The sequence below is a fragment of the Ruditapes philippinarum genome, unplaced genomic scaffold (genome assembly GCF_026571515.1).
Source record: "Ruditapes philippinarum isolate M1 unplaced genomic scaffold, ASM2657151v2 ctg386_1_1_1_1, whole genome shotgun sequence".
Lineage (NCBI taxonomy): Eukaryota > Metazoa > Mollusca > Bivalvia > Venerida > Veneridae > Ruditapes > Ruditapes philippinarum.
In genome coordinates, this window is record NW_026862271.1 from 234262 (window position 1) to 251989 (window position 17728).

General features: G+C 31.9%; 2 protein-coding genes and 1 long non-coding RNA gene across 3 annotated transcripts in view; all 3 read right to left on the minus strand.

Moving 5' to 3' along the window:
* Positions 1-518: 518 nt before the first annotated feature.
* LOC132718514 (interferon-induced protein 44-like) overlaps positions 519-17728 on the minus strand; it is a 43962-nt gene continuing 26752 nt past the window's right edge. Inside the window, exons 6-7 of the mRNA XM_060702215.1 lie at positions 1640-1805; positions 519-1318 (exon numbers count right to left, since the gene is read on the minus strand). Coding sequence (XP_060558198.1) covers positions 1005-1318; positions 1640-1805 — 480 coding nt within the window. The 3' untranslated portion in view covers positions 519-1004. The remainder of the gene's footprint in view (positions 1319-1639; positions 1806-17728) is intronic.
* Positions 2977-9281, minus strand: LOC132718517 (uncharacterized). The gene is made up of 4 exons (XR_009624095.1): positions 8970-9281; positions 4678-4800; positions 4449-4510; positions 2977-3098 (listed from the first exon to the last, which is right to left on the minus strand). It is a non-coding gene; the product is annotated as an uncharacterized LOC132718517 (long non-coding RNA).
* On the minus strand, positions 11166-13276 carry LOC132718516 (uncharacterized). Its single transcript, XM_060702220.1, has 4 exons — positions 12834-13276; positions 12379-12568; positions 11754-11875; positions 11166-11472 (listed from the first exon to the last, which is right to left on the minus strand). The coding sequence occupies exons 1-4, from the start codon at positions 12886-12888 to the stop codon at positions 11306-11308; spliced, it is 534 nt and encodes a 177-aa protein (XP_060558203.1). The 5' UTR covers positions 12889-13276; the 3' UTR covers positions 11166-11305.

Sequence of the window (17728 nt, forward strand, 5' to 3'; positions counted from 1 at the left end):
CTTGATAAGGCTGTAAAGGTGACCTTCCAAAAAAGATTGGTCGTTTCTTTTGCAAATTTATCAAAGTAATGGTTTCCGCAGTGAAAAAAGTTTGAGTATCTATTTTGTCGTAAAGATAACTTTTCCAACTAGCATTTCCTTGCCAAATAAAACCATAAAACATTTCATTTAATACACGATTACATCTTCAGAAGGGTTTTGTAGTGAAATACATATATGATTTAGAGATGAATCAAAATAAAATTTATAACAGCAAATTAACCGATTGGTGTGAGAATTATACTTTTCCAATTTTGAATAACCTTTCGATATATCTCTATTCTTTTGCTATAGTTTAAATCTATCATTTTCTTTAAGTCAACATGAAAATTTATGTCTATTATTTTAAATTGATGTTGCTTCCATTTAATTTCCATTTTGTTTTTGTACTGTTTTGAGAATATTTCATTTTCCCTATCCACACAACCTTAGTTCTATAAAAATTAACATTAAGTACCGATAGTTCTGCAAAATCAGACAAGATTTCCATAATTTATTGCCATATCTTCATTTCAAGTGTACAAGTAAGTGATTACGTTATTAACATAACTTCCATATCTCCGTCGTTGTACATCTAAAATTCACATTTAATGTAACAATTAGTATTTGCACATTTGTTGTTTTTTACATCAAGTAAACTTTCAAAATATCTCTTGGTGCGAGGTTTAATCTAAACTTAAAACAAAACTTTTAATAAATTCTTTTCATCAAACACTGTCTTCCGACTTGGTATTTAGCTTGACTTGGCGACGATTACTTTTATCTTGTTCAAGCTTCTACACACTATTCAGTTTTATTTCAGAGTGTGAAAGTATAGCTTATGAAAGTCTAAAACATTACATAAGTAAAAAGAAGATTAAGTACTACTTAAAGTTTGTGTGAGACTGATTCTTAAATATGTATCTTTGTAGTTTTTTTTTTTAACTTTCATAACGTTTATTTATGTGAATCAGGTTGGATGCGTTTTAAAGGATATTGCATGGCTGTTTCGACCATTTTGCGTGTTCTGCTTCTTCTTTCTTCTTTTGCAAAGCATCTTCCGTGAAAAAGAGCATTTGCTTCAAAGCAGCTAAGGCAAGAATACTTATTTTGTCGTCCAGCTCTGTCTCATTTTCGTAGTTCTTTACTGGGAAGACATTGTTACGTGGAAGACCTAGCAGGTCTGCTACCTTCTGAACAGCCTCTTCAACATTTGTGCTCGAACAGGCTAACGAAATATCCTTCTTCACATCTTTACAGAGATTATCTATATTTGTTAGAACAACTGTCTGCAATATACCTGTTATAAATATAAAAATGAATAATTTACTAAGTTTATCATTTTATCTCCTATTCGGTGTTTATGTAACGGTTAAGTGTTTTCTGGTTAATCATCCTTTAATGTTTCTATGAAAATGTTGAAATAATTAATCAATTAATAATTAAAAAAGGAAAATACAAGATATGTGTTTGATTTGCAAAATACTTTTTCTTTTGGGTAAATCATTTTTTTCTAATAAGCAAATTATAAGGTTACAAAACAAAAATAAGCAAAATGTTAGGAGTAAGTAATTTGCAGCATTAACGTTACGTTTTAACCATCGATAACAAAATAGCACACCTCTCTCCTTTGCAAGTTTCTGAAATGTTCTGATTTTGTGTAAATCCTTTTCTGATAAAACGTCCACTGATGTTGCATCAATGACAAACGCTATGCAATGTACTCTATCATTGGCAGACGGTGTTCTGTTAAAATACCACCAAGAAACTGAATGCTCCGTTGAAAACTAAATAAAAAGACAAAATTAAAAGATATCGAAATGTTAAAGCATTTTACAAACAACACTTAGTTTGAAAAGGGTAATTACAAATATTATATGCTATATAATTTTGCTATGTTATCTCGTTGATTTTGTATATGATAGAATAAAAAAAATTAGATTCCCCACAGAAAGTCCAAAACGACAAAATTGAAAATGTTGCAGGCTCGGTTTCATGAGCCTGTTCATTGACGGTGCTGTCGCGTTCCTAGAACCGGCTTAAGCAGAATTCATCATTTAAATACGAAATGGTTAAATTTTGAATTAAGAAATATCCACAGATGTGTTCATATGGCGGTTATCATGGAACCGTCAATGTGAGTGGCTTATACCATTCCATGGAAAGTGGCGAATGGTCCCCAATTTATAGAACGCGTGTGCCCTAAACGAGTAAACAATAGGCGGAACTTAATAAAATTGAATTTTGAAAGGGGATCAGAGGTTATGAAGACTGCACATCACAGATAAGACGTCAAAAAACAAAGTTAAAAAACATGCAACAAACCTAAGGATAATTCAACATTATTCAAGTAGGAATATTGGAACAACCCAAATAGAAAATGGCCAAATAGTTAAAACTTAAATATATTATAAACACAACAAAAATGTCTTGCTGAAAAATCTATAAGGATCAGACATCTCTGATTGAATGTACGGCGCAACTTTTAACAACCTCCACAAGACAAAAACAACGTTGATGTGGCGATAAAATAGAGACAATAAGATTCCCTACAGAAAGTCCAATACGACAAAATTGAAAATGTTGCAGGCTCGGTTTGATTGAGCCTGTTCATGGACGATACTGTCACGTGCAAACTACCGTCCATGCCCCTAGCACCGGCTTAAGCAGAATTCAACATTTTAGTATGCAATGGTAAAATTTTGAATTTAGAAATATCCGCAGATTTGTTTATACGGCGGTTATTATAGGCCTTTAATGTGACACGTTAGTGCCATTCCATGAAAAGCGGCATATGGTCCCCAAGTAATAGAAAGCTTGTGCCCTAATCGAGTAAACAATGGGCGGAACTAAATAAAATGGATTTTTGAAAGAGCATTCTATAATCTTATAACACGTATTTTCCCAATTACAAGGTAGCAATACCTCGTAGTGGTCTTTAATGTATCCATCCAATAAGTATTATAGAAGCTGGACTTTCCCGCGCCAACAAGTCCAATCATCAATATCCGTGTTCGCGTGACTAACGGATCTTCTTTTGGTGTAAACCTCATTAAATCGTCTTTTATACACTATAGATGCTATTACAAAATCAAGAGAAATATAATTTTGAAAGTTATGACAATTACAAAAATCAACATTTGGCAATTTTGATTATACCGTTGTTAGAGTTCTAAACGTACATACTGTAAATGTTAAGAAGAACATTGAATTACAAGATTCTGTGTTCACATTTTGACATGTCTTGTCTCTCTCTTTCAAGGTTTGATGAAACTTCACATAGCGTTTGATTAACAAATAAGGTACATAAAGGTGTTATCCGTCAAAATGTTTGAAAAATAAGCGCGAAAGTAAATGCATCAATTTCAAATTTTCTAGATCTATGAATGAATGTTTTGACAAGTTTTCTCTTTCTGTAAGTATTGATCATTACGACATGCTTGCATTTTTCCGTTACCACGTTTTAAAATGGTTAGAAAAGCATAAGCTTCATTATTAGTTTCCCTTTTTAAAATGCGTTGTTGTGTCGCCTTGTCCGGGCCATTTCTCCTAAACTATTAAAAGCTATGGACTTGAAACTTCATATGATGATTGATCTCATTAAGAAGAATTGCAGTTCACAAAACCGGTACATTTTTGAGTTAATGTCCTTTGTAAATTTTCCTACTTTGTCTTGGCCATTTTTCCTAAACTTTAAAAGCTATGGATTTGCAACTTCATAGGATGATAGATCACAACAAGAAAAAGAGCAGTGCACAAGAACCGGTACTCTGCACGTATGTTTTTGAGTAATTGCCCTTTGTTAATTTTCATCATTTATATTTGTCCGGACCACTTCTCCTAAACTATAAAAGCTATGGACTTGAAAATTCATAGGATGAGAGATCTCATTAAGAAAAAGTGCAGTGCACAAAAACTGATACTCTGCGCTTCTTAATTTTTGAGTTGTTGCTCTTTGATAATTATAATACTTTATTTTTGTACCGGCCATTTCACCTAAACAATAAAAGCTATGGACTTGAAAATCCATAGGATGAGAGATCTCACTGAGAAGAAGAGCAGTGCATATATAAGAACCGGCATTATGTACTTCATGATTTAAGAATTATTGCCCTTTGTTAATTAATATACTTTATTTTTGTCCGGGTCAATTCTCCAACACAAAAAGCTATTCAATCTACATCAATCCTGATGTAACAGTGTTACAATCAGTTTAAATGCTTCTAAAGTTCAGGTCCATGTATATTGTAAGAATGGTATTTATATTTAACCTATATTTAAGAAGAAAATGCCGATGTGACAGCTTTACTGTTTTTTTTTCGCAAGGCGACACATCCGACTCGCAGAGTTCTAGTTTGATATACATTATCTAATAAAAACAAACTATTCTATTTTTGATATATTGCGGTTTTTAAGCAAAATGTATGTACTTCTCTACTCCATTTGGTTGGCCTCCATTGTTTCGGCATTTCACGAATGCATATCTGATCACCTAAATGAAACAGAGGACTACTTTTAAAAACACATTGTTAATTGGCACGATTGCTTTATGATGTTTAATGTGATACACGAAAAGTTTAGTTTACGAAATTATTGACATTTTTACTTGTCAGCTACGGAATGCATAAACACCTATTTAAGTGTCTAATTGTATCATACCAGCATAAATAACATGTCCATTCATTTGTCCATTCGATGGTATAAAGACGCCATTGGGCATTGATTGAACAGGAACACAGTCCCCATCATTTTTGTACGAGGTCATCACCTTTGTTTTTTATCCTGAAAAAGAAAATAAATGAAGGAAATCATGCTTAGTGATTAAGTTAGGTGTTTTAATCATATTCTGTAGATCACAGGTGTTCGGCGCGTTGATTGGTCACTCCCCACCCCCATACCCACATTACAACCCTCCAACCTCTCCAAAACCTTGTAAACTGCAATACTTTTTCATTTGAAATATGTTTTAATATTTAATATATGCTTTTAATTCAATTTTCGCTTTTTCCCACAAAAATATTAATCAAGGGTGCAATTGGCCCCAATGCGCTCACCTGAGGACTAAATGCAATTAATATACAAAAGTGAAGTAACCAGGTCTTAAAAATATACAAAACAGGAGTTGATATTTTAAGACATTACACCAAGAAGTTATGATCAAGGTTAAGGTTTGTGGATGGGAACAGTTTTTACTATATGCATATAAGGGAAATCTATGACTTATGCCAATTTTGACCCTAGGGCTATAATTTGGAACCATTTTAACACATTTGGCAGGGGACCACTCAAGATTATTCCTGTAAAGTTTGGTTACTGTGCAGTCATTAGTTTTTGAGATGTTGTTTAAAGAAATGGTTGACGACGCACGACGATGGACGGTGGGGATCACAATAGCTCACCATGAGAACCGTTTTCCCGATTTGCAAATTTCCAATCCAAAATGAAAGTTACTAACGCAGAGATTGTTCCCGTTTATTTTCGTATGAATTATTTTCATTGATCATGTGAATACTCAGACAAATGAAAATTCTCTGTACAAAAATAAAGGGGAGAGCACTCTGCTGCACCCGTTACTTCCATTACGATTGGGAATTTGACATATCGGAAAAACGGTTCTTTATACCTATAGGATGATTGGATGATTTTGGGCTCTAATGGAAGGACTAAGCCCTTTTTAAGCCCCTCTTCTTTTGACAAACTTTCGCCACTACTTCATTTTGGTCTCGTCACTATTATATCTATTCATATTTCAGTTTACACTGCTATATAATTTTTACAACATAATAGTTCAATAACATTTTAAACTACTCAATCAAACCGAGGTTGCAATTTTCATTTAATTTTGTTGTGATTAATGCTTCAAAAATACTGAAGATTACATGGTTTTGGACAGGTAGGAGGGTTATAGAGTGGGTAAGGGTGGGGGCGAGGGGAAGTGATAAATCAACGCGCCGAACAGAACACCTGTGCTGTAGGTAATTGTTTCATATTTATGTTTTTCAATTTTCTGTTAGACCTGATATGAAATAAAAATATGAATTTAAAAGCAGATACTTTTGTTACATTTTTTTCTCAGGATTACATTTCCATTTAAGTAAGGGACATACATGCTTATTTAGATAACAGTCTACATTCAGTATGTAATCAAATCAATTTTTTATTTAGTTTAACATATTATGGAATCCAAAAGTTCAAAATTCACCAGAATAAGTTTTTGAGGTTATATCTTTTTCATGTTGTTCTAAATTCAAATCGTCTGTCATTTGTTAGTTTTTCTTATCATAAATCTCCATTACATATACCTAAATACATTTTATATAAGTGTTCGTGATTTCTATTAACGGAACAGTATCGCCGGTTTGTATAAATTACAAAAACGTAAGTTATTGGATTCTAAAATGTCGTAACTTAATCCATTATATAATTTGTGTTTGATCGTCTGCGTTTTCAATCTTATCGTGTTGGGTCTTCTTTAGGAATTCTGATTTTCTCTATTTAATTGTCACATCCGTCTTATTTGTGCCGTGTGGCGGCTGTAAAAAGTCTCCCCGTACATTTAATCAATGATGTAATATTTTCGATCCTTGAAGATCGTTCAGCACGACATTATTGTTGTGTATACATGTTATGTGGTACTTTGAGTTTCTTCTTGGCCTTTTTCAACTCGGGTGGTTCCGGTGTTCCAACTTGATTACTGTATAATCACACCCTTAAGATATATTGCCTTCTGTTTAAATTTTCTGTTGGCGTCTTGTCTATGGTATACAGGCTTCATAATTTCTGATCTCCTTCAAAATTCCATTTTGTTTAGTTCCGCCCATTTTTTTTCTCGTTTAGGGCACATACTTTCTATTATTTGGGGACCATACGCCGCACCATCGTGTCAAATTGAAGGTTCCATGATAACTGCCATATGAACACATTCGCGGATGTTTCTAAATTTAAAATGTCACCATTTTCGTTTTTAAATGTTGAATTCTGCTTAAGCCGTTGCTAGGGGGCATGACAGTACCGTCCATGAACAGGCTCAATCAAACCGAGCCTGCAACATTTTCAATTGTGCCGTGTTGGGCTTTCTTTAGGGATTATTTCTCTCAATTCCAATACCGTCCATGAACAGAATCAATCAAACCGAGTCTGCAACATTTTCAATTTTGTTGTGTCGGGCTTTCTTTAGGGATTCTGTTTTTCTCTGTTTTACATGCATTCTATTTTTGTTTGCATTGTTACCCTGTGTAAATGAAAACAGGGATAAAAGAATCAATTAGAAATGCTATATAGGAAATAAATAAGCTTTGGGCAATTTTTCAGGAAGTGGTATACTTTTAAAAATCCCCAAACAAGTTTGTATGCAAAAGGGACTCACGTGGAGTGGGCTTTTTCTACAGCATTACAGCAAGAGTATTATCTAAATAGTTTGAAGATGACCGTAAGCAATGACGCATGCTGATTTTGACAAAAGGTATGTCTGTGATACCAAAACATGACAATTTTTTAACATGATTTTCTAAATTCAAAACAATTTCATCCTTTTTGTGTTTAAATTCGCTTAAGCCGGTGCTAGGAGGCGTGGACGGTAACTTGCACTTTCCAGTACCGTCCATGAACAGGCTGAATCAAACAAGACCAGTTGTAAGGAGCCCAGGCGGACCCCAAACAAAAACAGGACAGGGCACAAGGCAGAGCACGGACAGGCTAATCATTAAAATGATAAATAATTTTTAACTGATAATGAATTCAAAGAAAACAAATAAATAATTGAAAAATAGGGAATAATTTGTAACTGATAATGAAATTCAAAGAAAACAAATAAATGACCGAACAATATGCCCACAAAGTCGAAGGACACAGGGGAAGGGGACAGTAGACCCGGAGAAGGGGGCGGGTTAAACTAAAGAAATAAAACTGGGGGCAAAGGGGAAGATACTTACCGTAGACGAGAAAACAACAAAGAAAAGGTGTCACCAAAACAGTATGAAAAATAGTCGCTCGGAAAGCATTAAAAACAAACAAAATTACATGATAATTGTAGACTCGGTTTGATTGAGTCTGTACATAAGGGATAATAAAAAAGTGTAACATCCCTCAAGCCCCTTAGCACCAACTTGTGCGGTACTCAATTCTCAACCAAAAGGACCAGAAAAATATAAGAACACTGAAGTGAAGTACGGGGCAACTAACAGCATTTGACACCTGCTGTTGTGATGTATAAATATCTGGATAAAAGTGATCCCTCGGAAACATTAAAAACAGCAAATTATATGAAAATTTATTTAGTTTGTACATGAGAGATAACGAAAAAGTGAAACATCCCTCACGCCCCCTTGCACCGGCTTGAGTAGAAACTTTTTTTTCAACAATGATAAATGCTTAGTATTTGGATATGAGCCATGCATTTTCAGACAGGAAGAATACTGAAAATGAGAACAAAAATCAACAAGGCAAGGCAACGTTCACTAAACGCAGCACCCCCGACACAGTCCAGTCTAACATCTATCCAAACTGCAAGTCATAAGCCTTGATTCAAAAGACATGATTTTATAATTTTATAGTTGATTACCTGGCAATGATGCAAATAAAATATCTAGAGATTTAAATAAAGGAGGGTTTTCCACGATCTATTTTAACATAATCTGTAATACTTTGATATATCTTATCTCAGATGTTTGGGATCAGTCTATGGAAATTTGGTCAGAATTAAGCTAGTTTTTTTTGTTAAGAAATCATTGATAACGAATGATGACACACATCGATGGAATGCAAATTATATCAGCATATCATAATAAACTACCTTTCAGTACTTCATGCGAAAGAAAGATTTAAAATATAGTATGACCTGACTCAGTTGATTGTCCGAAAATTAACTGTTTTAACAAGCAAAAATTCAATTTTAAAAAAAGTTTAATTTAGTTTAAGTTTTCTTTTGGGTGATAAAGAAACAGTCTACTCACTGTTGGTTCTTTTTATTCCAATGTTTCTGAATCAAAAGCAAATCTAGCTTTATCTATTAATCTAATCTAGTGTTTCCGTGTTAAAGTCCCATTGGTTATTAGCCAAGGTATAAATAGTCAAACAAAAATCCGAAAACGAAATCGAAACTATACGTTCTTAGCATATTTATATATTTATTTATTCTATTTTATTTATTTATTTAAAAAACATATTTAAGTCAACTTCTCGGTGCTTTACGTAAACTTATAAAACGCCACATTTCCTTGTTTATCTTGTTTAATTTATCATAGTTGATAGTCGAGGTGTTCCGATTAAGGTATTAGCGCTGTGATTCAATGCACATTTACGTATCAAACAACTTTCGTATATCGTTATATTGTGTTAAAGTCGACTTAGAGATGTAAACGATAAGTACAGTTAGTCTTTTTTTAGAAACAGAATGTACGAATGACAAACAGAATGTACAAATGACATATTTCGGATTTGGTTATGATTATATGTCAATGGATATTCTTAAATTGACTATGACTTTAAATCAAAGTATTACGGAAATATAAACAAATAGTCCTTTGGATTATTTAATGTAAGAAAGCAATCCATCTACATGTAGCTTACGAAACATCTAGGGTTAGGGTTATCTGAAATAATGCTTTAATAGTACTTTTTGTCTTCCTCCACCAGTAAAGCTGAAAAGTCGCAATATGATCTTTTCAGTGTTAATACATTCGTGACTCATTTTACTTTACTACACCAAAAGTCATTTAGTAGATCTACTGATTGGGGCGAGGTGATCAATACCATATTATTTACTACAGAGTTTGAAGTATATGTGTGTTTACTTTTCAAATAAACCTGATAAATCACAAGCGTGCTAGTTACTGACTGGATACATTGTTCAATCCGCATTAAATCACTTGATATGCAGATAACATACCTAAATATTTACTATAAAAGGCCTCATGTTAACAATGACGTCAGTTTGTATGCATAATTAGAGTAAACATCTGCATATAAGCTAATTTTTTTTTGAAAAATAAAATGCTTATGCAATGTCCTCAGTATGCAATATAAATAAAGACACAATAAAATTATCATTTAAGTGTGTAATTCATAACTTTAAAAGCTTTTAAAGCTATGATCTCGAGTAATTAGTTGTGTTGTGGTTTTAATCTATACTTGTACTAGATGTATATGGAAAAAACATTTAAAAGAATTGCTTAGAAAATGGGACAGTTTTGAAAATTTAGCTTTTTAATGTTTTTAACAAAACAAAAATAATGACCAAAACTTTGCACATACTATATTTTGACAAGTGATAGTAACACTAGATCGCTCACCAGTAAACCATTTCTGGCCCAAGGGACATGAATTTTGTATATAACATAACATATATTTTATTCAACATAACATTGTATACATACAATTTATAGTAATTCAGATACTGTGTGGTGTAAAGTGTCTTACTATCAAATATGTCATCTTCAAAAATTTCACCAGTGTCATGTTCTGCTTTAATCGGTGCTATGGAGCAAGGGCTGTAGTTTGCACTAGTCAGTACCGTCCACGAACAGGCTCAATTACACCAAGCCTGCAACTTTTTCAATTATGCCGTTTCGGACTTTCTTTATGGATTCTTACTTTCTCTAATTTACTAAGGTCCATAGGATTAGCCTTTAAACTACAAACCAGACCTGTGGGTGTTGTGAATTTTAGTATCTCGGGAGAAAATATTTTTTATCATGCTGTCCAAGTGAATGTAAAATGTTACACCATGGTAGGGTAAATGTTAAATTCTAGATCATAATTTAAAAAACTTGATAATATTCTACTTGACAAAACAACACACTAAATACCTAGGTTCTAACATTTGGGATTTCGGACAAGAAGTTTCAAAAAAGGCTTTCCAAGATGAGTCAATCAAAAATCATGTGACTTCCTCGGGGGGGGGGGTCAATTTTAGTCTTACTCTTCCAAATTCATACGCAATCTGCTTGTCCGATTATTTATAATGCACAAGATATTACTTAATATAAGAACTATTTGATAAGGAAAAGATCAGTGCTTCAATCTGCTTTTTGCCAGTTATTATGGTAAATTCTTCAAGAAAACACTTAAGGGTCTTCGTTTTAAGTTCACTAGAGAATTGTTATTGTTTTATTGCAGTACCGCTTTGATAGAAGATAAACACAACATACTTTAATTCAAATCTGTTTACTTTTTTTCTTTCATTTCATAAAAATATCTAGCAAGTAACATAACTGACCATTAATCTTGGTCAATATAAAATATATCACATTTGACAAGATGCATTATTACACAATTTTTTACAAATGTGTCAATGTAAATTTCGTAAACAAGATAATTTGAAGACAATAATAGCAAATATTAGAGTCCCTGCCAAATAAGCTGCTAAATACCCGAAGTTGTTCGCAATATCATCCACAGCACCAGGGTAATATTTGTTTAGGTAATCATTTCCACTTTCAATACAATTCAACGTAACTGAATTGTATAAGATATGTTTGGTACTATAAATTCATAATTCTATGTAGTTCGTATAAAGCAGAAATAGATAAAGTAGGAAATATAGATTATTTCAAGTTATACTGATATTATTAATGAGACTTGATCTGTGATTTTAATATTTTGCTTGGGATGACTTTACGATTTTCATTCTTTTTTTTACAGAAAGAAATTAGAAAAACACGTAGCACCTTTATTTGGATAAGGTATCGGAGCATTGGCAGTCATTTCTTATTGTATGAAAATGTCTTCAAACTTACCATTTCGATCACAGTCAAAGTCAAGGTCTTTAAACTCGTTTGCTACAAAGATGGCTGCAGAATATCTATGTATAAGTATGTAACTTAACCACTCCATTGGTTCAACCAGGGTATCTAATGTTCTGAAAAGGAAATATAATAAATTTTACAGAGGTTGGAAAAATTAAAAAGTTACACTGGACAAAATGTGAGTTTTATTCATCAAAGAAAATAGTATATAATATTAATAATAATACACTTTAAAAAAAAAAAACCTTTCAAACAATCATTGATATCTTATTCATCTGTTCCTTTTCTAACATTGAATAGCATCGCTTTTAAAACGTCGTTACGGTCACAGACCATGTCATTTATTGAAATTTCCAAAATTGACGAGTAGGAAAGCTCACTAACAAAGCTTTTGTTAAATTACTTTGACGATAAAGAAATGATATATGTTCAACTATATTCTTTTAAATATATAACCTTATCTATTTCTCTTAATGAACTAAGATGAAAGTAATCGCAAATTTAACTCATTTTCCGTTATTGTCAAGGAAATGTTTCAACAAATGTTAACTTGAATAGATTTTGCAAAATTTCCGATCAAAGACTTTAGTTTTTGTCACTCAAATTTAGATCATACTTTATATATCCGGACGCTGTAATGACAGCAACTGACTGCAGCAGAACAGCAACACTATTGGCTAAATTTGGATTCATAAACATTCCCAGACAGGCAACAGTCAATATTTCTCCCCAATAATGCAGTATGATCGAACACCTCGAGAGTAAATATTCCAAACATATCAGCACTTGGGTATATCCCACAAACCCTGTAAATGTGAAAGGGGAAAGAAATCCTACAAAATATGTAAATAGTACTTTTACAATTAGATAAAAAAAAGAAGCATTTGTGCTTAATCAAATCACTCATTGTGCATATTATAGTTAAAATGCAATTTACTTTTGTCTAAGAAAAATTTACCGTCCTGTTATATCAACCGCTATTTGTACTTTAAAAGATACACAAGCAAGAAGTAAATACAGTCTAAAATACTAGCCTGTGGAAATTGTGATTTATATAAACTTTTATCATACCAGTATATAATACTACTAAATATGGCACTCGACACAATATTGAAGGGTATGACATGTATGGAGTACGCTATCAAGAATGTCGCAGGTCCGTACAATCCGTCTCGACTCTCACGGTAGTATAAATCCCGCAAACATAAAACTGAAAATTGAGCCGATTATGTTGACAATAATAGATTTAAACGTTGGTATGCATCAACAAAAATATACGAAGCATAACAAACATCTGGTCTTCGTATAGATTTGTATAAGTTTTGTTGAACATTTTGCCCTATCTTTATTCATCCTGATCCTCTCGTTTTTTCAACTTAATATGTTTTAAAGAAAAAAAATATTTCAAGAATGATATGTCATATAATCAGACAACAAGTATGTCTTGTTCAAAATATATCACAATAAATGTTACGTAATTATTGAATGAACACTTATTTTTACTGATTTCTGCATGATATGTGTAAATGTTTTTGCAAGTAAATGATTATACGTACAAAGTGCAATACTGTTAATGATTCCCATGAAGTGCTGAATACTTGTCTGTTGTGTTTAAGCCTTCCCAAAAATACATGTATAATTATGAACGCCATAAACAAGGGGAGTAGAAAAATACGAGCAAAGTAGTCCTTTCGGTTCCTAAAATCATTTTTATACATTCGGCTGAAAAATAAGATTTGTTCATTAATAGATAAACTCATTAATATACTCGTGTATAGGCATAGCATATAAATTCATTACAAATAACAAAGTAACCATCACGAGTGTAACAGTCACGTTAAAAGAAATTCATAATCTTAGCGTAAAGTCTGTCATTTGATATTAGTAAAATGTTAAATAATTGTAAGTGCTTTCTATCAATTTGCCATAATCTGAGTGCTTTTATTTTTAACATGATTAAAGATAATGATGTTAGTAAAAAAGAGTTTCAACCAATAATTAATATCGATTCAGTAAGATAATGATTTACCCTATAAGTGTAATAAGCACCCTCATATAACTTGGTCTGCTACCTGCTACAATACCACTACCAAGCTTACGGGCATCATTTTCATTCATGGCATTTCTTATACTGTTGAGAGTTTGTTGGTTTATTTGTGAGTTTTTAAAAGCTTCCACTAAACTTTCTACACGTTTCAGACTTTCATATTGTATTCTAATGCTCGCAACATCGCCTGTCATAAATGAGAAAGACGTTATGTATTTTATTTTAATACACTTGTTACTATATATAGTAACAAAATTGCCTATGATTTCAACTGATTATGAGTGTCACGTGACATATTATGAGTTTGCGGCCCGGGGCCGAGAACTAGTTATCAGCCCGCAGAACATGTGCACGTGCACAAACTGAAACAATGACGTCATATTTTACGTCATCAAACAGTTAACTGTAAAAGTGAAAGTAGGTTGTCAGCACGAATCGCTTTATTTTATTATGAGAGCTTAAGCGTATTTCGTACAAATACATTTTTGTTACTATTGAAATTTGAATAAATAATACGACAAATTAATTCCGAAAAAAATTGAAAAATAAAACTTGCTTCTAGATTCTACTGCTTTGAACACACAAACAGTAAACATCTCTACAGAACAGTAAAAGTGTAGACAAGAATTTCAACGAAAGAACTTCAAAGTATTTTTTTAATGCTACTATTAGATTAAATACATTAATACACGGCAAAGTAGGGCCGGAAGGTGATAATCGGCCCTTAAATGAATAATGCCATCGGGTTGAAGCCCTCGGGGCCATTATTCATTTTGCGGACCGATTATCACATTACCTTCCGGCCCTACTCTGCCGTGTATTAATCTCTTAGTATTGGACTGTATTGTTTTGGCGGATTTTTTTTTATAATTTTGTTGTAAACAATGTAAACTTTAATAAAAAAATATCCGAATGACACAAGTATGTCTTTAACAAAATCTTTCAATTAATATTATTACATTTCGTAAACATATTTGATTTATTTAGTAAACAATTTGCAAAAAAAAAAAAAAAGAAATCGAATGTCAAAACTTAATATAACATGAAGTACTACTGGGATCCTACATATTACCGGACAAAATAAGAATTTTTTTATCAGTATCTTTTATGAAATTAAAGTTTAAATTATGAAATTAAACATTTGACCGTAGAAATGTGTCTTTTAAGTAGGGTATTATAAGATTAAAAAAATCGTGTAGAAAACTCATTTTACCGGACATTGTGTTTCAAAAATTTTTGAAGTCTTGAATACAAATCAATCTTTAAATAATCAGTAAGGAAACTACGACTATTGAATGGCAAGGTTTAGATATTTGAAAAATCCAGTATGTCACTAGAAATAGACATGACAGCCATGCCTTGCTAAATACTATATATATCAGAGTAAGATGAAAATGACAGTACCTGATTTTTCATCTTTTAAAAAGCATTTCTTTTCCTATTTTTAAGCAGAATATTTAGAATATTTAATCTAAATAAGTTTAATATAATTTGGGCCCCACTAGCATCACTTACACCGACACAGGACAGGTAGTATATTTGTTTACTTTTATTATATATGCGTTTAATTAATGTATAACTTAATGCTGTGATTTTTGTTTAAATCATGGTTCGCTTGATTATTGGTTATTGGTTTGCTCCATCTTTAAATGTTTTTTCCACCTGACACTCTTGAACCTTTATTTTCCTTATTTTTTTTCTTCAAGCTTTAAACATCCATATGATTATGTTAGAACTATGCATTTAACATCTTATATTGTTAGAACTATGCAAGAATAGTATCTGTCTGCTTGAGTTCATGTAGATAATTCTAAGATTTAAATTGACCCCTTAATGCATATGTTTTTTTCATATTTTAGATAACTCTTTTGTATAAAAATAAATTTCAATCTGGAATTACAGGCAAATCATTATAACAAGGTATATATACTATAATAATTTTAACAAAGATATTAGTCACTATTCATGACTGTTCAGAAGGTATATTATTGTTGTTGTTTTTTTTCTTTTCCAGTAAATGGATGTAATATTCTCTCTAGCCATCTTTGTTTTCTTAGTTCTGTATAAGTAATAGATATATATCCAAATATCAACTTTTGTTTAATGTCTTTTATAATGATTAAGAATTTTATATGATTATAATATATTGTATGTACTTGTGAATTTGTAACAAGGTCTCAGAACATGTTAAATTATCTATATATTCAGAAAAGGTTCTATTGAATATTCATTCGAACTTAAGACTTAGACTGTAACAGTTTCAGAGAATGGTTTGTTTACAGGGAAATCAATGTTCATTTTTGATTTTACGAGCTAAAAAAAACATTACCATATTCGTTTACGGTAAAATAGAGAATAGGTCAAATATTAACTATAAATTACAAGCAATTATCATAGTATTGCAAGCAATCCATAAGTCCCCTACCGGTTAGAACCCCAGCAACATTCTGATGGGCCATTGGTCATTCAATTTTACCAGTGAATGAATGACATGAATTAACTTAAATCTTTTGAGTTCTAAGTTTGTAAATATCACAGTAATGTGTTAAGTTTCCCTGCCTGGTAAGGAAATTATGTTTATACAACCTTGTCATATTATTACGATGTGGGATTTTAAAGTAAATCCTATAAGAAATGAAGAAGTTGGAGTAAAGAATACCAATTTCTCAAAAAAGGGGGGAAGCTCAAGGGGGACATAATTCTGGAAATAGTCTTGCTAGAGTATTTAACCTTTTCCAAAATGTTGAGTGATAATAAAAAACATATATATGAAGTTTGAAGTAGATACATTAGGAAATAAAGAAGTTACTTATAAAAGACAACATTTTTTTCATAAAAATTCTAAGTTCAAGGGAGGTAATACTGATAATTTTTGTGCTAGAGTTGTAAACCTTGTCACATATGATGTGGTTGATGACCAGAAACTTGTATTTAAAGTTTGAAGTAAACACCTTAAGAAATAAAGAACTTATAGTGAAAAAGCTGAAAAATTTAAATCAGAAATCTTGAAATTCAGTCTATTTGTTGCCATAGCAACCAGAATTTTCAACATAGGAAGAAAAGAAAAAGATGTGCATAATCGCAAGACTGCCATCTACCCATGTTTTAAGTTTCATAAAAATATTTTCAGTACTTTTTGCGTTATCACTGGATCCAGTTATATGTTAAATTTGCCATATTTTCAGAATATTTGTTGCCATAGCAACCAGAATTTTCAACATAGGAAGAAAAGAAAAAGACGTCCATAATCTCCATACAGCCATCTATCCATATATCAAGTTTCATAAAAATATTTTCAGTACTTTTTGCGTTATCACGGGATCCAGTTTTGACAGACGGACTGACAGACAGACATACAGACAGACGGACGGAGGGTAAACCTAAAGTCCCCTCCGGTTAAACTGGTAGGGAACTAATAAAGAAGTTTCTGAAAATTTCTTATGGTTTGTTTATATGCATTTAGAAAATACTATAATTATGTAATGTCCTTGTGAACTGATATGAATTTATATACTATTGTATGTCTTTGTGAATTTCAAGATATGTTATAATGTCTGTATGTGAAATCAGAAAATAAAGTTACAAATTAAAAAAAAAAAAAAAGATTTTAAAAATACGCTTTTTGAACCAATTAATATGTTATTGTTAAAGGATGTTTTCCGAAAGAATTATTTTTTATTGGAGGTAATTCTATATATCTTGATAAGGGCGTACAGATGACCTTCCAAAAAAGATTGGTTGTTTCTTTTTCAAAGTAATGGTTTCCGCAGTGAAAAAAAGTTTGCGTATCTATTTTGTCGTAAAGAATACTTTTTCAACTAGCATTTGAGATTATTCTCTTAAATCATGTTATTTTTAATGCCATGATAAACTTCCATTTAATTTCCATCTTGTTTTTTTTTTACTGTTTTGAGAATAT

Excerpts from the sequence above, each read along its gene's own strand:
- LOC132718516 (XM_060702220.1), bottom strand. The coding sequence starts at position 12,888 with ATGTCATACCCTTCAATATTGTGTCGAGTGCCATATTTAGTAGTATTA. Across the intron at positions 12,569-12,833 it reads TTTAGTAGTATTATATACTG|GGTTTGTGGGATATACCCAA; the intron begins GTATGATAAAAG and ends TCACATTTACAG. Across the intron at positions 11,473-11,753 it reads CTTTGACTGTGATCGAAATG|TTACGTTGAATTGTATTGAA; the intron begins GTAAGTTTGAAG and ends TATACAATTCAG.